The sequence below is a fragment of the Rhinolophus hipposideros genome, assembly GCF_964194185.1.
Source record: "Rhinolophus hipposideros genome assembly, chromosome: 9".
NCBI classification, from domain to species: Eukaryota; Metazoa; Chordata; class Mammalia; order Chiroptera; family Rhinolophidae; genus Rhinolophus; species Rhinolophus hipposideros.
In genome coordinates this window covers 88,548,359-88,573,420 of record NC_138055.1, presented here as the reverse complement: position 1 = coordinate 88,573,420, position 25,062 = coordinate 88,548,359, and the positions used below count along the sequence as shown (strand labels likewise).

At 48.6% G+C, this 25,062-nt stretch overlaps 2 protein-coding genes across 2 annotated transcripts; both read right to left on the bottom strand.

The window, feature by feature from the left end:
* Window positions 1–8,150: 8,150 nt before the first annotated feature.
* On the bottom strand, window positions 8,151–12,996 carry TEX52 (testis expressed 52; the record flags this gene model as incomplete). Its single annotated transcript, XM_081060640.1, has 3 exons — window positions 8,151–8,445; window positions 11,344–11,897; window positions 12,925–12,996. The coding sequence occupies 3 exons, from the start codon at window positions 12,994–12,996 to the stop codon at window positions 8,151–8,153; spliced, it is 921 nt and encodes a 306-aa protein (XP_080916766.1).
* A 640-nt stretch (window positions 12,997–13,636) lies between these two features.
* FOXM1 (forkhead box M1) lies at window positions 13,637–24,713 on the bottom strand. Its single transcript, XM_081060639.1, has 8 exons — window positions 24,141–24,713; window positions 23,413–23,564; window positions 21,347–21,538; window positions 20,347–20,475; window positions 19,636–19,680; window positions 18,936–19,005; window positions 18,595–18,770; window positions 13,637–15,623 (listed from the first exon to the last, which is right to left on the bottom strand). The coding sequence occupies exons 1-8, from the start codon at window positions 24,664–24,666 to the stop codon at window positions 14,601–14,603; spliced, it is 2,313 nt and encodes a 770-aa protein (XP_080916765.1). The 5' UTR covers window positions 24,667–24,713; the 3' UTR covers window positions 13,637–14,600.
* Between the last annotated feature and the right edge of the window lie 349 nt (window positions 24,714–25,062).

Here is a 25,062-nt window from a genome sequence, read left to right as displayed (position 1 = left end):
ACGTGAGCACGAAGGCTGAGAATAGGGAGATGCATCTATAAGCCAAGGATTGCCAGCCGACCACCAGGAGCTGGGAGGGAGGCAGGACGAGATCCTCTTCTCACGGCCTCGGAAAGAGCCAACCCCGCCCTCACCTTGGTCTTGGACCTCTAACCTCTATAACTGTGAAACAACAAACTTCCCTTCTGCAAGCCAGCCAGTTTATGGTACTTCGTTATGGCAGCCCCTGGAAATTCATACCCTAAGACTTGGAAAACTTGCCTAAGTTATTGTACATCAGAGCCAGGAATCAAACCTTTGTGATCTGTCTCCCAAGTTCTGCTCAGTTTCCATTATGCCAAAAGGGGAATAGTGGTGGAGATGATCAACATAGAATGAAAACCAAACTATTGAATGACTTCCCTTACCAAGCTCTGGCCCACTAGATCCTGGCTTCAATTAGGCTTGATTTTAGTGGACTAGTCCAGCTCTCTCCCAGGCCTTGACAACCATCACCACCACACATTTGCCTGGGATAGAGGTTGAAGAGGGTCCACTGACGTGCTGAGCGGGGGTCCTGTGGGGGTTTCCTTAGGACTAACTGTATGCATTGCCAGGGCAGTGAGTGGTTGGCCTGTCCACTACGACGCTGTGCACAGGCCCCGGCACCGGAAGGTATCTCCTCCAACTTTCTTCTCAGCAACTCATTCCTCAGCTTTGAACATTCTTCAACATCTTCCAGAGACCTTTATTCATTCATGTTTTGGAGGAGTAATGCTATCAGCGAATGAGAGTGAGACGACTCTAGGCCAGCCTGATAACATGGATGGGATGTGTCAGAACTCGGGTGTCCTTAGGCCTGTAGGCTGCACCCCAGGGAAGAGTAACTGTACCTGGATGTAGAATGGAGACTGGAATTTCCGATTTGGATGGGGTGAGCCTGGGGACATCAGCTCCTCTTCTCCAGTTGGTCACATATGGCCTTTGCTGCCTGGCCCTCGGAAGCACTTGTGCTCAGGAAATGCCATTCTCTGGAATGCAAGTGTGGAGAAGGAGGCAGTGGGCCCCTGTGTTCTTCAGCCCAAACAAATACTCCCTTACTATCTATCTCACCATTTTGGGGTACGACTCAGTGGTAAGGAGACTCTTTTGCCTTTTTGTGTTCCTTGGTTTCTTTCTTTGTAAATTTATTCTTTACCCAAGTTGCAGAGTGAATGGAATGTTCTGACCATACAAAGTTCTGAACTCTTCTTTCTCAGGGTCTAAAGAAATCCCTTTAATAGGATGGTAGAGAATGACAGAGAATGCAGCCAGTTTGTAACCTCAGCTGGGTTGTCTGTGTCCTTACCAATAATTCACCTTGGTTCTCTCCCCTCATTATTTTTTAACTAAATGGTTATAGAATTCAACAAACCAATTCATTCACGAGGAATAACTACATTGCGCTCTAATGATGAGACATAGAGGGAGAAAACTTCCAGGAACACTACTGAAGAAGGTGAAACCATTCTGGATTATAAAGACTAGAAGAAGCAGAGGTTTTCCTTTCCAGGACACTGGAAATATCTGTAATTTCTCCCATTTATTTCATCTTGCCATTCACATAGATATTGAAATGAATGGATCCAAATCCAGAAATTTTATGAGAAAAAATGCAAGTGTATGATTGGTTTTCCTTTGAATTATAACAAGTTTTCCTTTCACAAAGAATTCAGTCAAAAAATATTTATTGAACACCTACTATGTGTCAGACACTGAGCCAGTCCCTGGGTGTATAGTGCTGAACCTAAGAAGCCTCTGCCCTCATGGAATTCTCATTCCAATGAGGAAAGCAGACAATGAACTAAATTTATAATGTCAGGTAGTGGTAAGCTAAAGAAAAATAAAGCTGAGTTGGAGGAAAGAGAGCGATATGGGGGGGTGGGGAGTGGAGGTGTCTCTTTTAGAGCAGATAACATTGTGCAGAGATGAGAACAAGGTGAGGAAGAGGGCCATGCAGGGAGCTGGAGAGGGGGGTGTCACAAAGAACTCGGAATAGTGTCGAGGCAGTGCTTATGTCCCACACTGCACCCCAGACGGGTACATTTGATCCTGTCCACCCCTCTGTCCCACTGGCTCCTCCTGTTCCCACCAACAAGACAAACTGGCAGGGTGAGGGGCACTGACTCCTGCCATGGAGAAAACAGAGCTACCTGTCTATCCCAGGCTGGAACCCTTTTCCTTGTTCTCTTGGGCACCCCGCTCTTCCCACCCTCCCGAAAACTGAATCTGACAGACCTGAGGGAGTCAGCTTCTCTCTACTGAAAGAGAAGGCAAAACACTGCAGAGTGGGTTCTAAGAATTCCCAGAGGGCGATGGGGCTTCACATTTCTAGCAATGAAGGAGGCTAAGACGGGCTCCAAAAGGTTAGGTTTTCTTGGCCTTTATTCTCACAGGCCATCAGGTTTCCTAGAGAACTTTCTGCCTTTAAATAAAACCAGACTATACCTTGTATTTACCATTGGGTAAATACAGTCTGACAGTCATGTGCAATCCTAGACTCATGCTGACCAATACATGCATCCTCTAGCTACATATGGTTATTCAGCACTTGAGACGTGCCTAGAAAACAATATAAAACACAATGTGAAATATCTCATTAATTATTTTTACACAGATTACATTATTTTGCGGATAATATTTTGGCTCTTGGGTTAAATAAAATATATTATAAAACTTAATTTAACCTGTTTCTTTTTACTTTTTTAATATGGCAACTAAAGAATTTAAAGTTACATATATGGCTCCATTACGTTTGTGTTGAACAGCACCTGTCTAAATAGATTCACAGCTTGTTTCCTTGAACCTGATGTAATCTATTCCAGCCTATCTCCACTATATTAGGAAGTTCTTTTTTACAGCTAATCAGAATCCCTGTAGCCGTATTTAAAAGCTCTCCTTGTCCGAGCCACACTTGAGATGGAGATGAACTGGTTCCCCACCTCCTCTTGATAACCTTTCATGCTTTTAAATATCTTACACCTTTTCTTTTTAATCCTCTGGCTGAATAGTGCCAATTCGTATCTCTGACGGTAGGATGGGAAGGAGAGTTCATTTGGCACAGTGAAATCATCCAGTCAAATGCCCTGCCACATTAGGAAATTCCCAGAATATTCTTCATAGAATGGGTTATTCAGAGCTAGACAAACGGCTCCCTTGAGCCCGTGGAGGGGTAAGGGCAGCCAGTTCTATTTCAGGCTTTCCTCCTCTGGCCATGTCAGATCTGCTGAAGACAGAAATGAGCTGTTTTCCAGAATTCTCCTGTCCAGTGAGGGTCCCAGGAGGTCTGGGCCAGTTTTGAAAATTGACCACCCTCCCTCCACCCCCAAAGGTAGATCTTCCAAAGACCACCAGGCTAGCGAAACTTTTTGTGCTTGGCGCTAGGATATTTCTCTCCTATTTTATGATTGGCAAAACTAAGGCACGAAAAGGTCAAGTGTTTGTCTCTGTTGATGAAAGCAGACTGAACATGGGATATTGAACTCAGACAAGCTTGGTCAAGTATTCCAACTCAGCGATTTACTAACTATCTTTGAGTGAAGTGCTGAATTCTTTTGGAATCTACTTCCTATCTGTAAAACTGAAAGAACATGAAATTTGTAGAATTGCCATGAAGTTTAAGTGAGAAGCAAAATATAGCAAAATGGTTAAGAGTTCTCTGTGCCCCACTTTACTCATCTCTAAAATGGAGATAATGAGACCTACCTCATAGTGTTGTTACAATTAAATGGGTTGATTTGTGAAAAGCGCTCAAAACATTGCCTAATACATACTAAGTGCTGAGTAAATGTTTGCTGTTATTTGGGAACTATACATAGAATACACACATGCGCGTGCTTGCAACACACACACACACACACACACACACACACACACACAGAGTCATAGAAGGCACTCCCCTTTGCTCTCATAGTATAGCTGGATCAGGTATCTATTACATTATTCCTCCCACTATTTTAATTATTTACTTGTCCATCTTTCCACTAGACCTTAGGCTTTGTCAGGGTAGGCTTTTTGTGATTGTTTGTCTCCTCTCTCTTCTTAGACAAAATTGTTGAATGACTTGTTCAGCAGGACTCCAGAGGACATGGGAGAAAATGTGCATGGTCGTCCCCCCAGCTCCTCAGGTGATGAGACACTGGAACAGCCAGGTGAGCTCCCCACCTGATTTTTTTCAGTCACAGAATCCAGATGATGTCATAGACACACACTCAAGGGCAATCACCCTTTCTACTCATCCCCCTATTATTTACCAATCTCTCATCCCCTGGGCTCTGTACCCTAATTTTTATCCTGCAAGTGCTCTCAGAGAATCTATCAAAATTGCCCAACTCCTTCCAAACATGCTGGACCACTGAGCTCTGACAGAGACTCCTGCCTTTCGTCTGGCTTCAGCATTTCTCTTCCTCCCTCCTGTGTTGATCTACTTCCTTTCCTGTTTCAATTTCCCTCCATTTTTTTCTTCCTTCTTGCCTAAGCTGTGGGCCCGCCCTTGGAGCCCCTGGACATGACCTCCACTTTCTAGTGATCCTGTCTAAAGAAGTCACTGTCTATGATCTAGGAACCACGGCATGACACATAGTGTCAGTGCCCAGTGAACATCCAGGAAAACGGTGGTGGGCTAAGGGAAGCCACATCCAAACTCCTACCTTGGAACTTGAACAATGGCAAGATGCAGCAGCATTATCTGACAAGCACATAGCATTTGTGAGGGTCTGTCCTGGTATGTGCAGACGGTGTGTTGGCTGGAGACTGCCCTGAGGTAGACAAGTATACGAATAGCCACAGAAACCACTGATTATAATGATAAATAGGCAGCTGAAATTACTCACATGGTGTAATGAAGAGCAAACATATGTGGTTCAGTGGACCGTGCAGCTAGGAAAGTACTCAGACGTGGAAGAGAAGCAGGAAAACAAAAGGCCTGAACAAGTGAATCAGCGATGCGTAGAAACAAGAGGCCTGAGTGTCCTGAGGAAGGTGGAAAGTGAGTTTGGGGCAGGGGAGAGACAATCTTGGCTCTGATTTGCCATCTCAGAGAGCAGCGATGGGGCTTTTTGAGGCATGGCAATTAGATAGGAGACAGCCAGTGAAAGACTGAAGGCTGAGACCATGATTGGCAGAGTGGCTGGCTCTGTATCTACCCCAAGGGTTCCCAGCCCCCACAGCTTCCAGCACTCACTCTCCCCCAGCCATTTCTCTGGCCTCCAGAAACTCAGGAACCTGAACTGGTCTCAACAATCCAGCTCATGAGACCAGTCCTGGGTTTAGAAAATGGGAGGCGGCGGAAGGGGAGGTGTTGACCTGACGAGCCCCTGAAAGCCTCTGTGCTGGGATTAATTAGGGTCTATGAAGCTGGTGGCATTCCGTGGGACACTGGATGTTCTTTCCGTGGGAGTGGCGTTCTGGGTGTGTGTGGGGGGGCAGGGGGGGGGGTGTCCGTCCCTGCCTTCCTCTCAGATCTACTCTCAAAGTTGTGGTGAGAGAACAGGTCTTTAAGGCGGACCCGGGTGACAGGGATCCCCAACTCTGCCCCACCAAAGGCTTTCCAGAACTCCATATTCATTAGTGTACATGGCAGGGGTGGGGGGTGTTCGTGGTTGCTAGCAGGCTGAGCTGGGGATTGCCTTCCAGAGTCCCCAGGCCCGGAGGACTGTCGATGGTATTGTTGTCCCCCAGATCTCCATGACCTACTGGAGTTCAGGAATTTCAGGAGTCTGGCTTCCGCATCTCTGGCTGGCCGCTGGACAAGAGGGCCCCTGACAACATTGTCGTCCCCTTGCCAGCAGGACTGAGGCTACAGCCCAGAGAGCAGAGCAGGAAAGTGGTGGGTGGGGGGGATGCCCTTCTGATGTGAGGCTGGCAGCCTCTGGGGTGGTCTGGGTCTGCCAAGGCAGGAGTCTGTGTGAATGCAGCGTACCTTTCAGCTCTCTCTTAGATCCAGGCCAGGGAGTAGGTGGCTTTCTCTGAAGAATTCCAAGGCCTCCTTCCTTCCACCCCCCAAATCTTCATATTAACCCTCCAAGTATCCCCTGGGCCTCTCACTGTGAAGGTGACAAAACCCTGGCATCATGTAGCCTGAGAAGGAGGGTAACAACACAGCCCCAGGAGCTCTAGCTCCAAGCCCTGTGCCTCATGTTCTATAGCCAGGAGGCAGGGACTGCCTGACTTGGTGGCCGGGAGAAGTCACTTCTCCCTGGGCCTTGGTTTACCATGTATACACTGAGGTTGTTTTCTAATGGCCAGCCCTGCTCTGACATGTTAGGATCCTAGGTAAAGGGACCTCCTCCTTCCTACCACTGCTCCTAATGCAGAGTGGAGAGAACAGGCACATTCCCAGAGCCCAGGTACTTCCTGGGGTCCTCAGGAAATTCTCCTTCACCTCCCCCCGGCTCTCGAGCTCCCCACCCACCCACACATGTACCATGGAGAGAGGCAGCAAAGAGGGCTGTTGAATATAACTACAGATTTGGAACTTTAAGGAAATTTGGAAACTCTACATACCCTATTTATTATAATTATTTTTAAGCATAAATATGAAATTCACACCAAATTTACCATTTTAAAGTATATAATTCAGTGGCATTCTCTTCATTCATGATGTTGTACAACCACCAGTTCTAGTTCCAAAATATTTTCATCACCCCAAAAGAAAACCCTGAACCCATCAAGCAGTCAGTCCCCATTCTCCCCTCCCTCAGCATCTGGCAACCAGCAGTTCACCTTCTGTGTCTATGGATTTGCCTATTCTAGACATTTCATATAAATGGAATCATACAATATGTGGCCTTTTCTGGCTTCTGTCACTCAGCATGTTTTCAAGGTTCATCCACATCGTAGCATGGAGCAGTACTTCATTCCTTTCTGTGGATGAGTAATATTCCATCCATTTATTACTTTTATACTAAGAATAATGGTTCATAGCTTCATTTATGGAGGGTCTACAATGTGCCAGACACTTCACAGGTCCTTCACTTGTATGATTTTATTTATACCCTAGTGGTTCCCACTGTATAGAGAGAAAACTGAAAGCCTAAGGAAACAATGAACTTCCCAAAGGTCGCATGGCTGGTTAGTGGTTAACCAGGGCTAGAACCCTGGTGCTGTTTGGATTCCGAGGGGCCTGCAGGGCTCAAGAAAAGTGGAGACAAACAGGCAGTGGGCAGAAGGCCAGGTGAAGTCCAGCTGGGGGTCACGAACTTGGGGTATGATGGGGACAAGAGACTGCCTCTCTAGTCACCTTCCTGCTGCCACCTCCACTGGGCCTCTTGCAGGCCCTCCCTTACCCAATCCGCACCCCAGGTGGGGTCAGCACCTTTCTGACCAGTGTGCTTTGCCTGCCTCCACTTTAGGTCACTTGTCCCTGGCACCCATCGTAAAACCTGAGGCATCTGGGGTCTCCTGCAGCACAGGCCCAAGGCCCGAAGGTAATGTGCTGGGGGGGACCACTCTGACCTTGACTGTAAATCTCTGCTTCGTTCTACTTCTGTCCCTTCTGGAGGCCTGGTCAGCCTTTCTCAGACCTGACTCTTCCATCTTCCAACACCAGCCATGGCCTGGCCTCTGCTCCCCCAAACCCTGCATGGGACCTGCAGCCCAGCAGAGTTGCTTCCAGCCTTTGTCCAGACATTAAATGGTCCAGGGAGGGGAGGCATCAAGGTTATTTTTGCCTAAGAAGCTTTCTGTACCCTGACCAATCCCAGTCTTGTTTCAATGGGCTATGGGAGTAGAGGTAACTTCTCATCACATTTCTTACAGCACCACTTCCCCACTCCAACACACACACACACACACACACACACACACACGTTCTTCCTCCCCACTCCCCATTCTGGCCGTAGGAACTGTATCGCCCTTGTGCTGTCTGCTCTACCCGCCCCTCAGTCTTCCTAGCTGCTATGAGAGAGTCCTCCAAGGAGGACAGAGAACAATTTAGGGTTTCGGTAGATTCTTGAGGAGCCTGGGCTACAGAGGTGGCTTGAAGTTGGGGGGATGGCAGACAGGTCGTGTTCTGCAGAAGCCAGAGTCCTTCAGCCACCCCAAAGGCTTCTTGCTAAAGGCACATTGGTTGAGAGCACTGGAGCCTGGGGGTCTGTCTGCCCACCATGGTCCCCACCCATCTGGAAGCTTTTCTAGGTGTGTTCAGCTCTTCTCTTTCTCTTCCTCGCTAAGTCTTGGCTGGGTTGTGCCTTGGGGAGATGGTGGAGGGGCAAGGGCACCCGGTCCTCTGTCAGGGTTTGGTAGCTTCTCACGAGGTCCTGGTCTAGCGGCGCACTGGGGATCAAAGCCAACTTGAGCGCCTTCTCCCGGTAATGAGGCAGAGGATTCGGGCATGGCCAGCCCCTGGCAGAATCATCGGGAAGTGGGTTGGGCAGGAGCTGGAGGCCGAGGGGTTCCAACCTCCCGCCAGCTGAGATGTGTCGGTACCTGTTGGGGGGGGGAAGGTGTGGAGAGAACAGAGAGGTCAAAGGAGAGATCAGGTATGGTAGAAGGGGGTGAGATGGGAAAGTGTCATGCTGCTGCCTTCCACAAGCTAGTGAGAGATAGGGCGTGTGGAATCCCTTCGTCTCTTTTCCTAATTGCATATTACTCTATTCCAAATGGCCTGCACCCTGTGTGTGCATGTTTGGCATTAGGCCCGAATAATTGTGTTTATCGGGTCAATCTTCCAGCCTTGCGACATGTTATAGGTCACATCATTATCCAGACTCTAAGTATCCCCCAAGGAGAGCGAACTCAGCGCAAGTCTCCTTCTCGTCACTGGTGAACACGACGCTATCCAAGAGCCCTTCCTGCTCTGACCTGCTGCCTCCCAACACCTGGTGTGATGGCTGCATCTTCTACAGGCCTGTCATATTAAGTCCAACAGTGGGAAATGGACATTTTAAAAGCCATATTTGAATAGCGGCAAATTTCCTGTTGCTCAACGTGCTTTGCCCAGCAGATAACCCCGTTTGCTGTCTTTGGTTTATATCAGAACTTCTCAGGCCGGGCTGCATGAAAGAACCACCCTCAGCAGCTTTTTAAAAACACTAGTGCCCAGGCTACCCCTCCCCCCACCCCAGGTCAGGTAAGTTAGAATCTCCCAGGCAGGGCTCAAACCTCAACATTTTTCTACAGAAGCCCAGGTGACTCTAATGTACCACCAGATCTGAGAATGGCTGGCTTTATATATAAATATTCTATTTCCCAGCAAGATCATGAGCATCTGGAGGCTTAGACCTTGTCTGAAGTCCTGTGGGTCTCTCATGCTCAGAATGTGCTCTCTCGTGGATCTAGAGTCATTTTAACAATTTACGATAACCTCTGGCAGAGCGGCTCAAGAGGAATGACAGGGCTGGGTGGGCCTTTGCTCTCACCACTCTTTCTTGTTCCCACCTGCTGAACTGTACACAGCCTTGAAGGGCCAGCTCAAATACCTCCTCCTCTGTGAATAGCAAAACCCTGTCTGGGACTCATGCCTTCATTCCTGGCTCCAGGGGCTAGGCCTACAGCAGCAATAAGCGACACCAGGATCCTTCTCCCATGGAGACGCTGTACTAATGACGACACGATTTACAGAGCCCCTTCTGTCTGCCAGGTCCTGTCCATAGGACTCTTCTGAAAACCCTGCATGGACTGGCTCCAATACATACTTGAGGAAAGTGAGGCTTGAAGAGTTTACGAAGCTCCAGGTTATATAGCGGGTTCGTGATGGAGCCAGGTAGACTGCCCCCAGAGGCCACGCTGCTCTTGCCATCACCATCATTACCGTACGCCAGGCTCTGTGCTGAGCTCCTTTTATGGCTAACTGTATCTTCTTATACTGCCTTTATTGACCATTCTGTTCTATTAGACATGTCTGTGAACTTGTCTGATTCCCCAATCAGACAAGAGTGGAGTGGAGCAGAGTGGGTAGGAATGCAGCTCGGGAGCTGAGCTCCCTGGGTTCAAATCCTAGCCCTGCCGTTCACAGGCTGTGTGAACGTGAACAAGATAGTCGAGCTCTCTGTGCTTCAGATGCCCCATCTGCAACATGGGGTTGATCATAATAGTTCCTATTCTGAGGGAATGGGAGGATTAAATAATATAGTTAAAGTGATTAGAACAACATCTGGCACGATCATTTCACTAAGTTTTTTTGAGGAGTGTTCTAAGTCTTCACCTTTGTGTGCCTAGTGTTGGCCCATATTAGCCATCAGTAATCTTCATTGCAAAAATAAATAAATAAATATAAAACAAATTAAAAATAAAAAAATTAGTCTTCATTGTAGGGACAGTAGAGGGAAGCGAAGGTCCTGAAAACTCTTGTCTCAAAATTACCAACTACTGGCATTGCTTTTTTAAGATTACAGATCTCCACAGCCTCCCCCTCCAACCTCTCACTGCTTCCGTTAATGCCCTTGGGGTTGGAATTTGAGACATTCCATTCCTTATTCCTCTCTTCCTTTCCGGCCACTCCTACTGGACAGGACCCAGTATGGCCATATCTGTGATTTCCCACGATGGGCAAGGTGGGGAGAGCTGTGGGGTTCTCAAATAGCTCCTTTCACATTCCTGTCTCTGCTCACACCAGGCAGCCCCTCCTTTCTGCCTTTCCAGCCTTCATCCAATTCCTCAAGAAGCCTTCCTGGGAGGACATGGCAGCCCACGGCAATCCCTCCGGCCCTCCCTCATCTGAATTTCTGTACTAATGTCTATTTTTTATTTAGAGCTTTCGTATATTCATTAACCCACTTTATCTTCCCTCACTGAGGTAGGCATAGTATTTACCATGCCTATTTTGTTGATAATGGAGTTATTAACAATCAACAATGGAACTGAGTCTGGAAAAGCTAAGCAATTTGCCAAAGGAACACAGTCTGGACTTTAATTCTAGCCTCCGATTCCAGCTTTCAGGTTTTTCCATTAATAACAGACATTCTTACAACACCCATCCTCTGTCTCACACTTTGGGCACTTAGCACGTGTGGGCTTGTATTGATAGATTTCTTTCCACGCATGTATGTAGGTAGGTTCCTGTAGGTAGGTTCCTGCCTTTTCGTAAGCTCCTTAAGGGCGGGGACTGAATGGCATTTCTCCGTCTCCCCAGGGCCTAGCAGCTGTTAAGCACATGGTCGCATCCCCATAATTTTAGTTAAAAAATTGAACCCCTCTCCTAGCTGTCCTTCCCTTGCCTCCATCCCTTCCTTCCAGCTACATTCAGAACAGAGTTTAGTTTTTGATGACCAGAGGTGGGAAAGTTAAAGAATCAAGTGAGATATCAGCCACAGGAAGCAGAAAGAGGGAGGGGTCACCTGAACGTGGGTTGCTGGGTGAGCTCCCTGAGGAAGGAGTGCCTCTTACTTCTTGAAGTTCTTTGGGGGCAGGATGTGGCCATTGGCATCAAGTGGAGGTGCCCTCGCTTCACTCCTCAGTTTGAGTTTCTCCATCTCTCTTAGTTCCTTCGCTGTCCTGAAAATCACCTGGCTCTTCCTATTCGCATCCAAGAAGATAGGAGGATTACAGCAGATGAAGGTCAGAAAGCTGTTTTGACCCATCCAGGAGGGAGGGGGGATGGGGGGCTCTGCTGGGGGGCAGCAGTGAGCCCTGGAGTCCGTCAGCCAGCGCCAGACATTACTATCATAGGGCCTGTCGGGCCTGGCGGGGAAGGTAGCCGGCAAGCGCCCCACATCGAGCCACGTGTGAAAGCCCCACGTGTGCTCCGTTGTGTCCTTCCATGGGTGGATTAGTCGGTGGTGTACCTTGGACTTCGTGTCTGTGCAGGGTGGCAGCTTGAGGGCCAGCTGGTGGTAGGCTTGCCGGGTGAAGCCAGGCCATTCCCAGGGCTCATCCGGGAGGAAGAACTCACGCTGAGGCCACGTGTGGGAGGCCAGTAGGGCCTCACCGGCCTCAACCATCTAGGGAAAGACAAAGGGAGCTTGCCGGCACTCTGCCTCTTCTTCCAGGAGCAGCTGCAGAGGAAAGAAGCTGCCAGCCTCCTCCAGACACAGGATTCCCATCAGGACACTGATGGCCCAGCATGGAACCATGTCTGCTCTGTATTATTCTCCCCCTACCTGCAGGAACTTCATGGACTTCTCACCTGTTGTTCTCTTTCCATCTCTCGGGTTTGGGATTTGATTTCCTACCCTCTTTCCTCAACTTGAATTTCCCCTCTTCGCTCCTTCCTTTCACCCATCCTCTCCATTGTGGTGCTTCCACACTCTCGCCCAGGAATGGGTGCTCCTAACAGGACACATCAGGCCTGAGGAAATCCTGAGGAAAAACACGCCTTACCAAGCCAAGTGTAGAAGGGAAGTCTTTCTCCAGAGCTTGGGGGCTGGGTGCTTTCCTATCCTAGACTCCTCCTCTGACTCGTTTCTCTGTCATTGCTGTGTGGCCCTCACTTCTCATTAAAATACCATCAAGTATAGAAAGCATTTAGAATGTTGGTCCCTCCCCTTTCTGGGCCCCACCCCCATGAAATAAACTGTAGCAAATATGCTAAATACTCATCCACACCTTGTTTAACCCTCACAGCCCTATGAGCAGGTGCTGTCATGGTCCCCTTCTCAAAGATGCAAAGAGCAAATACAATGAGGGTAAATAACTCATCCAAAGTGCCAGGAGAGTGAGTGGCAGAGCTGGGACCTAGGCCGTCTGTCTGTCTGTCCGCACTACCCATCTTCTTCAAAGATGCCTCTTCCTCCAGTACACTCCTAGGACTTTTCTAATTCCATAAGTCACCTGTTTCGTGGGCCAGGTCCCCTGTCATTTCTGTGTGACCACCCCAGATGTAATAACCAGGCATCTCCTCTCCTCTGTTCTGAGCTCCGTGTTCACAGAATCATGGGACTAAGAGAAGACAGCAGAGGTCATGGGCCCAGAGATCTGCTGCCCTGGAGAAAACCTGGCCCACCCCAGGGATGGGGCCTGGGTCCCTACCTGCAGGAAAGGTTCTCTGACATGGGATGGATTATTCCGTCCTCTGGGTGATGTTCGTGGGTGACAGGCCATTTTCTTCTGAGCCTGATTGCTGGGAGGGACAGCTCTGTAGGGAAGATCTTACTGGCAGCATTGTTTGCTGCTGGGGTTGCTATGGTGATGCTTCCTGAGTGGTGACATAGGGAGGAGGGCTCATTACTCCCTGGGGACCTGGCTGCTTCAGGTGACACAGGCAAGAGATGGGACTCTTAAGTTCTGACTGCAAAAGATGGTAACGGGAGCTGCTTCTGGGGACTGGCCAGGAGGGCCTGGGAAGAAAAGCAGGGCAGGCTGGCTTCCAGGCCTTGGGTAGGGGGTGGAGGTGGTCTTGAGGCACCTAGAAGGGGGCCCTTCCTTCCCTAACGTTCTGAGGTCTGCCCGTGTAGGCCTTTCCCTTCCTGGGGACTGGCTGAGCAGGACCAGCACTGGGAAAGCTGCCAGTTCCCGTTCGAAAGGCTGTGTGCCTGCGCAGGGTGTGAGACAGGTGATCCACGCTCAGCTCCTTTGCACTCTCCTTCAGGTGCTTCTCCGTGTTGGCTTCAGGCCTTGCCTCCTCCATTCCTACCATCTTTATCACCACCCACTTTCTTTTTTTTTTTTTTACCACCCACTTTCTTTTCCAACCCCTCCTTATGCCGTAGGGGCCAGACAGACACACCAGAGACCAGCATTTGCAGCCTGGATTTTATTGAATAGTGGTTACAGTAGTGTTCTTGAGCTGGCTCCCATGCACGTGGTCAGCTGGGGCCGAGGGTAGCTCTTTGCAAAGCTGCGGTGCAAGCTAAGGGAGCCAGGCAGGTCAGGGCCCTTTCCGCCTTCTCACACCTTGGGCCATGTTCTCATCAATGCTAGTCTCTCTGGCATGATTAGGGACATTATCAGGGAAACATGTCATGGGTGCACATCTGGGCACCCACTCTTGCTTTAGATGCATCCACCCCTGACCCCCAATTCAACTCGACCTATCACAAGAGACCTCATAACCAGGACTTCTTGTGGGAAAGCTGACTTGGAAACATGAGGAGGTGGGAGGCAGGGGCAATAAGAGGGACCCTGGCAAGCAGATCCACCTGTCTGGGGGCCTACAGTAAAGAACCCTTGAGGCAGGTACCTTGGGCCTGGAAGAAACCGTGCACCGCAGGTCCCCCCTTCTCTAGGAACTAAGAGCAAGGAACAGAAGCCAACTGACACCGCTGTCGTCCTACCCACCTGGCAGTCTCTAGATAATGATCTAAGGAAATAAGCTTACATTTATAATTAGAGGATAATTTTGGAGAATATACACTATTTACAAGGGCCCCCCTGCAAGGAACAGGGAAGGTGAGGGACTGCTGGGTGCAGAACACAGAGTTTGAGGAATTCCTTTTCTTGTTTCACCCTTGTCTTTGCTATGCCCACCTTCCAGCTGAAGCAGGGATAGGGAGGAATCAGGTCCTCGCGGGAAGCACAGGGCAGCAACCAGTCACCAGGGCCTTGCTGCTTGCAGAGGGCCCAGTGGCAGCTATGGCGTGACGTCTGCCTCGGCATAACCAGGCAAGGTGGGCTCGAGGAGCGGACAGGCCCTGCCTGCTGTCCTTACACAGAGGCCTTGCACGGCCTAGGCCCAGCCCCACGAGTGCCCGGGAATGGACAGGTCTCTACCGCAGCTCGGGGATGAGCTGAGCCCAGCTGGCGCTGTCAGGGCCCAGCAGATCCTCCTCCAGGCCAGGGAAGCTGATGTCCAGCAGGATCTTGCTGAGGCTGTCATTCATTGTGTCCAGAACCAGACCTTCTGTGAGGGAACGGTTGGCTGAAAGGCTGGCAACCTGTGGCTCAGGGGAGCCTGGCTTGGGGACCTCCATATCTGAGGGGGAACAGCTCCTGAAGGGGTCAGAGGGGAGGTCAAAGGGCTCGGAATTGAGGAGCTCTTGAGGTGAATCAAAGAGGGGGATATTTTTCAGCGGGGTGGTACTGAGATCTGTCAGCCCCAGGGAGTCATGCAAGGGACCGAAGGGACCCTGGGGGGTTCGTACTGGGCTGAAATCTAGCCCCCCGATTTTGGCTGGGGGTGTGAGCCTCCAGGATTCAGGGGTCAAGGGGAGGACAGATTTGCTTGGGGTGGAGGAGACGGGCAGCGTCTCCTTAATGGGTGTCTTAAAAGGTCCTTCCTCCCCCTGGGAGTAGCCAAGCTGGGAGGCAGGCGCAGAGGACTCTGAGGGGAGAGCGAGCTCTGGGGCTCGTCGCGAAGTCCCGGGGCCCTCTGAGAAGACCAGCTCGGGCTCATCCACACAGGGAGGCAGTAGGTGCTGTTTCCTTCGAGACCGGCTCCTTTCCCTCCGCTCCCTTCGTTTAATCACGAGCATTTCCGAGACACACCGGGCTGGGGACTTGAGCCCACTGTAGGACTTCTTGGGCCTTGGAGTGGGAGAGTGGGACGAGTCCTCCCAGGACTGAGACAGCTCCTCTTTGACCGACGGGCATGGCGAGGGCCACTCTTCCAGGGGCGGGCTCTCCACCTTGATGGGCCGCCCTAACTGTGGCATTTCCTCCCCCTGGATGTCTTCCTCCTTGATGGACTGAACTGGAAGCAGAGGGCACAGCTCTTCTCCAAGCAGGAGTTTCTCCTCTTTCACTGGTCCTGCAGTGGGCAGAGGGGCTACCCCCTCATCAGCCAGCAGCACCTGAAAGGCAAGCAGGGATAAGGTGGAAGAGAGCTGTCGAAACCTCGAGACTCAACCCAGTCACCAGGCGGGACACAAGATCATGACTAAATTAAGTGACATGCTGCTACTGATCCTCTTTTTGTCTTTTTAAAATCTTAAAAAGTATAAAATACAAGAATATATGACGGGCTGGCCCGGTGGCCCAGGCGGTTGGAGCTCCGTGCTCCTAACTCCGAACGCTACCGGTTCGATTCCCGCATGGGCCAGTGGGCTCTCAACCACAAGGATGCCAGTTCGATTCCTCGAGTCTCACAAGGGATGGTGGGCAGCGCCCCCTGCAACTAAGATTGAACACGGCACCTTGAGCAGAGAAGCAGCTGAGCTCCCGGATGGCTCAGTTGGTTGGAGCGCATCCTCTCAACCACAAGGTTGCCGGTTCGACTCCCGCAAGAGACATGGAGCTGAGCTGCTCCCTCCACAACTAAGAGTGAATTTCAGGACAACTTGAGGCTGAACGGCACCGTCCACAACTAAGATTGAAAGGACAACTTGACTTGGAAAAAAGGCCTGGAAGTACACACTGTTCCACAATAAAGTCCTGTTCCCCTTCCCCAATAAGAATATATGACGAAGGTAGTAGTTCAGTTCCAGGGCAGTTCGGGGGGGGGGGGGGCGAAGAGAGAGCATTTAATATGGTGCTGACATAATCATTATCTATCTGAGATAAAATAAAATTAGATATCTATTTTATACCATCTACAAAGACAACAGAAAAATTAAAACCATACAAATCCTGAAAGAGAACCTAGGAGACTACATGTACAATCTGAGGGTAGGGGTGACCCTTCTTAACCAAGACTGGAAACCCAGAAGCTGTAAAAGAGAAGAGATACATATTTGACCATATAAAAATTTAGTACCTTACTGTGGCAAGAGATACTATAAACAAAGTTCAGAAACAGACAATAGAAGTAAAAAAATATCTTCAGCATAAAAGACAAGGTTAATATTTTAACAACAAAGAACTCCCACAAATTATTAACGAAACCCTGTAGAAAAATGGGCCATGTCCATAAATAAACATTTCATAGTGAACAATCCCAAGTGACCAAATATAATGAGGAGGTGCTCACATTTACTGCTAAGCAAATAGTTTATGAAGACATCATTTATGCACATTAGATAGGCAAATATTAAAAAAATTAATAACGCCAATTGCTGGCAAAGAAAGACACAGGTCTTGTCATACCCTGCTGGTGGAAATGCGAGTTATCACAGATTTTTTTGGAAAAGCAATCTAGCAATAATAGGTAAAATTTAGAATACCTCTTCACTGAGCAATCTCATATCTGGGACTCTATCCCACAGACATGAAAGCATTAGTAAGAAAGATACTTGCAAAGATATTTATTGCAATGTTGTTCATAAGGCAAAAGAACTAGAAACAAAATGTGCCCATAAAAGTGGAATGGCTGGAAAAATTATGGCATAGCCACACCATGGAATATTAGGTGGCCATTAAAAGATAATGAATTAGGGCAGCCGGATGGCTCAGTTGGTTAGAGTGCAAGCTCTCAGCAGCAGGGTTGCCGGTTCGATTCCTGCGTGGGATGTGGGCTGCGCCCCCTGCAACTAGGATTGAAGACAGCAACTGGGCTTGGGGGTCGGCTGCGCCCTCCACAACTAGATTGAAAGAACAGTGACTTGGCTTGGGGCTGAAGGGCCCTGGAGAGGCACGCTGTTCCCTGACATTCCCCAATAAAAGAAGAAGGGGGGAAAAAATTGAGGGAAAAAAAAAAAAAGACAATGAATTAGAGCTATGCCAAGTGGTTTGGAAGAATTTCCATGAAGCAGAGTGTGTAATATGATCCCATTTTCAATGTTGTGTTGTGTGTGTATATATAAAATGACTATGGCTATATATGTCTGTTATACTAAGAGCATGGATAAAGTATGGAAGAAAGCATTCTAAATTGTCAACATGGGTTAGCTTGGGGAGTGAGGGTGGTGCGGGTGAAGGGGAAATGGAGGGGAGACAAAAAGAAGGAGGAAAAAGACTGCATTAAAACAAAAACAATACACATGCTATGATCACATTAATACACATATGTAAAATTATATATAGTGATCTGTATAATTTTATATGTACTTTAAAAATATTTTTTAAATAAAACAAAAGCAAACCCAAGGCTCTCTAAACTCCAGAGCCCATGCTATTTCCATCTCAGTGAGGGGGCAGGCGCCCTTTTCCCTACTGTGTTATAGGTCAGCTCCTGCTCTCAAAACCTTCTCGAGAGGGTTAAGTTCAGACTTGGTAGCTCATCGCCGTATGGCCTTAACTTAATCTCCTCACTTTCCCTACAACCAGACCAGTGGTGCTCCATCGGGGAGTGATTCTGCCCCCAGGAAACATTTGGCCATGTCTGGAGACATTCTGATTGTCACACAGGTTGGGGTGGGAGTGCTCCTGGCATCTAGTGGGAGGAGACAAGGGATGTCATTAAACATCCTCCCGTGCACAGGTGCACAGGGCAGCAGCCCTTCACCCCCAGCAAAGATTTATCCAGCTCTAAATGTCAACAGTGCCGAGGCTGAGAAACTCGGAGCCAGACTGACGCAGGCCCTCCACTGTTACTGGGCACAAGCTGGCATCTCCTGCCTCCATGCTCTCTCTACACCTGTTTGCTTACCTAAATCTACTCCTTTCTAAGTCCTACTTCCCTTGCAAACTCTTCCTTAACCCTCCCCGCCCATCTATCATCATCACCTTGTCTGAATTCTTATAAACTCATCAGGTATTTATGGGCCTTCTGATACCATTACATTGTAATCTAAATTCCTTCTTAGCTTTTATTATTAAGTTTTCCTTTGTATGTATGCCTTGTCTGCCCAACTAGACGTATAAGCTTCTCAAGGAACATTCAGCAGAGTGCGTTGCAGGTGTAGGTCCAACACTTTTACTCCTCCGAGGAAATCAGAAGCCACTCACCTTAGGGGCAATGCGGACTCGCTTGCTATGGCGGGCAAGCTCTGAGCTCATGAGGGAAGCTGCCAGGGGCAGTGGCACCTTCACCGAGGGCTGTAGCACCAGCGGCTGGTTCACCGGGAACTGGATGGGCACCAGATACGAACTGACGCGGGGCAGCAGCGGCTTCATCTTCCGCCCTGGGAGGAAATAGGATCGGTGAGGGGCAGAGGTCCAGGACACACCCCTTCTCCTCCCCTCTGGGATCAGATCCCTCTGAGCTGGGCACAGCATCGGAGTCTGATCCCTTCCGGCCGTGCTCCCAGAGCAAGGCTCAGGCCGGAAGTCCACTCTCCCATACTAACGTGCGCCCAGGGGGAGGTCGGCTCTGATGGTCACATTCCGGCGGAGCTCAGGATTGGGCCGCTTCTGCTGCTGCGTGTGGCAGACAGGGAGAGAAAGAAACCTGGGTTAATCAGGCGGGGAGACGGTGGGGGCACCCACTGGCTGCTCTGGCACCGTGCACTGAGCTAACCGACAGCCCAGAAATGGAAGCTGCTCTGGGAGGTTGCAGGCGAGCTCTGCCACCAAAGCCTAGATAGTGGCAAAGGTGGACAGCACACAGACGCACGGTGTCAGATGGTCCCAGCACCTCATCCATGTGTCCTCACCACCCCAGGGGATGCTAAAGCATGGAGCTCTAGGAGTGGCAAAGGAAAGCCAGAGGAAACACTGCCACCTGCCAGGCCCGCCATGCACTGTGGTTGCTGTGCCACACGCACCACGCCCATGCCATGTCGTCCTGCCACGCACGCTCTGCTCAGTGTGCCTTCGTGATGTGAGGGGCAGGAGCAGTGGGCACAAGCCCTCCTTCTGGGGAGATGAGGTGGCAGTCACACAGTGCCTCACTCCCAGAAGCTCGGGGTGCCCTGTGTGCAGGGCTGGCAGTCACCCAGCCACAGGCTCCCTTCCCCTGCTTAGTGTCTTGTCCCTGTCCACTAAAGCCATGCTGAGCAGTGAAAGGAAAACAAGGCCAAGCCCCGAGCCAGAGGGAAAGAATCTTACTGATTCCAAGTGCTCGGGCGATTGTGGAGACCCTGGGTCCAGTGGCTGGTGGCGGTCAGGCATTGTGGGAGAGAAATGAGATGAAGTTACCACCAGCACGGTCAACCAGGCCGACCACATTGGGAAAAACACCTATTCCTGACTGGCGCCGAGGGCCACCCTGGACAACTGTCCCTCCCAGGAGAATGGTGACAGCTAGGAGCGTATGGGCACTCTGAAATCCCAACACAATTGCTTCTGAATGCTAGCTCGCTTGCTGGTCTCCAGCCTAAAGTGTTTTTTTAAAACAAGTTTTCTCAGACTTTGTCTGTAAGAATCACCTGAGGTGCTTGTTAAAAATACATATTTCTGGGCCCATCCCAGACCCACTGAATCAGAAGCCCCCAGACAAGAGCCCGGGAAGCTGTATTTTAATAAGCATCCCAGGCAGTTCTTATCCACAGGGCAGTTAGGGAAATGCTGCCTCGCGATGTCCTCTATTTGGATCAGAGCAATCCTCTCCAGGGCCTGGTTTAGCACCAAAGTGTGTCATTTGGTATTTGTCAACTGCACTTAATCCTGTGAGTTACATGCAAATCACCTGTGGGGCTGGCTGGCTTCTAACTCTGCCCTGATCAGTTAAGCTCATCACAAGGACGACTTGTTTCCTTTTTGAGATGGATATGACCACCTCCAACTCTGGCCCCATTCAGACGAAGCCAGGACACTCACCTTAAACACCTGGTCCAAAGTCAAGTAGCGATTGGCACTGGGGTGAATGGTCCAAAAGGAGACCTTGCCATTGGCAGACGTCTCGCGAACAAACATGTCATGCAGAGAAAGGTTGTGGCGAATGGAATTCTGAAAGAAGAGAAAGGCAACCGGTGAGGAGGTGCTTTAGCTTCAGAAGCATCACCTTTGCTGTTTCCTGTAGGGAAACCAGCCTCAGGCCTCACTCACTGTACTCAGCGCAGGCTTAGTGGAGTGTCCACCTCGCTCCCTGACCGTCACGCTGCAGAGTCGCCCAACTCAGCCATAAGCCCATCTACCCAGGGATTAAGGCTGAGGCCATTGCTTAGGTGGGTGTTAGGGAAACACCAACTAAGAACGAGGAGTGAGACTGCGAAGCAATAGCCAATAGGAAGACAGGCGCGTAGCAACAGTAAGAAGCTGGGAAATGTAGCTGAGGTGCGAGGGGGACGTTAAAAGTTCTCCCGTGGGGAGAAGCAAACAAAAGACCTTTGGCTTGGAGGTGAGCATCTGTCAGAGGACCTGAACTGTGGCGCTGACATTGTTGTGTGAGCTGCAATGACTTCCAGGCATCTGTGTTCCCATGAACAAAATGAAGAGAGAATCCCTGCCTTCTAGAGATAATATGTGACATCAGAGGTGAATCATGAGGCTCACAGACAGCATTTTTTAAAAAGGTCTTTTCATAAGGCTACTTAGTGACTCCAGTTGCTGTTCAGTGCAGCACAAGTGAGCTTAGTGCTACACTGAAAAGTCCCCATAAACCTTAGGTAGTGACACATGTGGCTGCCCAGCTCTGATCAATGGTCTTGCCTGGATGCAGCAGGATCACGTCACAATCCAAAAGATATAATTGTTTATAGTTCTAGCATCCTTTGCACTTAACTTTCCCTCAGGACACCGGACACAGACTGCTGCACATCTGTGTAGACACCTGTCAGGCCAGAGCGGCCTTGACTTTGCTTGTTATGGGACACAGTACCTTCCAGCCTGGCTTGGCCATGTGCTTAAAATAAGGGAAGTGGTCCTCGATCCAAGTGTAGATGTCTTTCAAGGTCATGCGCTTCCTCTCGGTGCTGTTGATGGCGAATTGTATCATGGCCATGTAAGAGTATGGGGGCCGCTGAGACACAGAGTCCTGCCAGGACGGCGATGCTCCCGGGGGCTCCTCAACCTGGGGTTTGTAAGAAGCCAGAGGGAGAGAGAAAAGGGAACGACATGGAAGCATTCACAAGGTCTCCTCCACCCCCGCTCGAAGGACGTTCCCTAGAGAAGCCTTGTGTCCCATAAAATCACACTGGAAACAAACTCATCTGAGACCGCTGTTCCATAGAATAAAAGATTAGAATTAGGCAGAATCTGAGAGATGATCCAGTCTGGTCCCCAGACAATGTAGAACCACTTCTCTGTCTTTATTCATTTTGTGAAGGATACTGACCAATCATAAGTAGAACTCCAGTGTTTGCTAGTTGAAAACCTCTCAGGAAAGTTTGGGTATACATTCTGATTCTTCATGCATTGATTTTGCTCTAAAAGCACACCCACTTTTCAGACTTGGGGGTCAAGAGACCTAGGTCTTAGTCCGATTCCTACTCCTGATGTGATGTGAATAAATCCATCTCCTTTCAACGTTTGTGTGAGAGAAATATGTCCAAGAGTACAGGACAAATGTCTGCAAAGCACACATTTGGCTAAGTCTTAGGCAAGGAGCTGATCATTCACATTTTAAAATATTGAGCTTTATTACATTTATATACATATTTATAAATTTATATGTTTATTTAATGCATATTTATATAAACATAAATTTATTGTATTATATATTTATATAAATAACTTTATAAAGTACACAAGTTTTAAATGAACAACTCAATTTTTACTTTTGTACACATCCATGTAAATTTTCACTTTTAAAGGTTGTGGAATGAATGATTAAAGGGTACCGTGTTTTTCTTTAAAAAATAAAATAAAAATAAATAAATTAATTAATTAAAAATAATAATAAAGGATACCATATTTCGCCATGTGTAATGTGCTCCCGTGTATAATGCGCACCCATGTTTTGGGCCCAAACTTTCAGGGGAAAAAAATCTTTCGTTTTAATTTTCCAAGGGATTTTTGTAAAAAAAAATCAGCTAGATTGCCAGCTCCCGCCTAAAGTGTACGAAGAGAAATGTCGCCCTGTTCACCCTGTGGTAACAGAGATGGCACCACGCGTCTTATTAAGTCACAGTCACTTACTCTGTGGACAACAAGACGTCGCTCTTTGTTTCATTTCGTTGAATTGTTGGCTGAAATTACTTTCATTGCAAGTTTGTCATAAGTTCAACAAAACCGATTATCGTATTCCAAGATATTATTTTGCATATGGATATCGTTATTGATTTCTAGGGTTACACTTTTAACTCATAAGCATCAATAAAAGAATTAAAAACATTAATATAGATTAGAATTAGTACTACCCATGTATAATGCGCATCCTTATTCTTCCCTCACAAATTTGGGCAGAAAAGTGTGCATTGTGCATGGCAAAATATAGTATATACAACAGAAGCGAGGTGTGTGGCTATTGTGAAAATCAACCCCAGGCTACACAATCGGGTCAAATCAATTTTGATTGCTGGGGAAGAATTTAAAATTCACATCTAACTCACTTTATTTGCTATTAATGTATCTTCTAAGAAAACTACATGGTTAAAAATGCTGTATTCCTTTCATACCATTCGGATGCCCTTTAAAGTTTAAGTAGCTTTCCAAACTAAGATCTCTTCATCATTTCCTGAATACTAACTGAGGGTGGGGGGTACTAAACTCAGTGCTGATGGAGCACAGTGAACCAGAGGAATCTGCCCGCAAGGACATTTCCCTGCAGATGGGGGAGAAAGACCCCAGGCAGAAAGGTAGCTCCAAAGTTATACAGAATCGCACTAAGTGAAGTGCTAACAACAGAACCTGGAAATTCTGCTGCACAGGCCACTTGCTCCATTTCCCCTCTTAGAACCTCTCTGCGTGGCTCTGGTTTCCCTAGTAAATGACAGGACAGTTCACCTTAACCTGACTCTCCTCCAGCTGGCGATTCTCCTTTCCCTCCTTCTCTTGCTTGATGCCGCAGGAGTCCAGTCCGTCAGAACTCATCTTTCCAAGCCACTGAATGTTGGTCAAGCTGTTGTCGAGAGTGCAGCCTGCTGCCTCACCACCAGCTAGAAGGGAAACAATTGAAGATGCCACTTAGCTGCCTGATCTGATGCCTTGCAGGCCCATCGAAGGTGGTGCTTAGGGATCACCTCTCTAAGACCTCTACCCTTAGGGATTGGGAACATTGGGCGAATCTATTGTGGCCCCATCATGGATTTCAGGAGAAATTCAGGGGCATAGTTCAAGTTGCATTTCCCTCTAAGCCACACTGAGCCTAGAGATTAGTCAAAGCAATCTTATAAAGGAGTTACTAAGTATCTGCATAGAGAAAATAACTTTTCCTCTTCATGCTTCAGTTTTCTCCTTTATTAAGATGGAGAAAGATTCCTACTTCTTTATACAGTCAATGGGAAGGACAAATAGGATCAATAAACAAATCCTTTTCCAATATAAAGAAGGCAATAGAAGTGCTAAATGATAATTACAATCTTTTGGACTGTACCCAAAGGATTTGGGTCAAGGTTTCAGAATGAAGAAAGAGAAGACTTTCCCCGGGTTCGGGCTAGATGCCTGTCTAGTATAGGTATCTACACGACTGACTGCAGTCCTTGCTGCCAATGGGGAAAGGCTGGGCTCCTCACCCTTTTGCCTGGCAGACCATGTACCACAGCTCTCCCATCTCTGCCCGGGAAGGGCTCCAAGTGGTCTAGGAAAATTCACATCCTTCGCTGCAGGTTTTGGTCCCAGGGTCTCGGGGATCACTTCTGTCCTCTTGGGATCATTGTTGGTTTGGGCTTGAGGCTGGGGTCCTGGAGGCTGAGTGGGGGCTCCCCCAGAGCTGATGAGGATGAATTTGTTGGGCCCATTGCTGCCACTCTCTTTTCCTTTGGCCGTCAATGCTGTGATGATGCTCTGGATATTGGCATTATTGGGGATGGCCACCACTTGGGTGTTGGGCATGGTGGGGTGGTTAATAATCTTGATCCCAGCTGGAAACCTGCAAGAACTGGACGCTGCCACCTCCTTGGAGGCCTGCGCCTGACCAGGCTCTTGTTGGGCTGGGGGCCTCTTAGGCTCCTCTTTTGATGTTTCACCTGGGGCATTTTGAACAGGAAGGGGCAGCCTCCGTCTTTTGAGAATCAGTGGCCGACGGGGGCTGGTTTTCATTATGAATCTGTGCTTTCACTCTCCATTGAGAATCACAAGCATGGACCCTGGAAGGTGCAAGGAGCAGCACGATGTCAGAGATCTGTTAGGCTGAGAAGGAGGTTCTGTTAGAGAGAGGCGTTCCTCTTCCTATGACCAGGAGCATGTGCCCACAGGACCTGGGCCTTTGTAAAGTCCTCAGACAATAAGGAGATGAGTTCTACTGGCAAAAGAAAACTAAAGCTGAAACAAACAGAAGCAATACAAATGGGGAAAGTGGGATTCGGTTGAATGTAGGTTAACACAGACGAAGGTCTTCTGGAAGCTTGAGAATGTTTGGCTACAGAAACAAGAGGGACCGTTATAAAAATGTAGAAATGTCTGTTATTGTCTATTAGAATCCAGATCATCTGCAGG

What these genes read in the sequence shown, in the direction of transcription:
- FOXM1 (XM_081060639.1), bottom strand. Translation starts at nt 24,666, where the DNA reads ATGAAAACCAGCCCCCGTCGGCCACTGATTCTCAAAAGACGGAGGCTG. An exon ending in TGGCCAAGCCAGGCTGGAAG is followed by an intron (nt 20,476 to 21,346) that starts GTACTGTGTCCC and finishes CTCTTCTTTCAG; the next exon opens with AATTCCATTCGCCACAACCT. An exon ending in GAGTCCGCATTGCCCCTAAG is followed by an intron (nt 15,624 to 18,594) that starts GTGAGTGGCTTC and finishes CTTGCCTTTCAG; the next exon opens with GTGCTGCTGGCTGATGAGGG.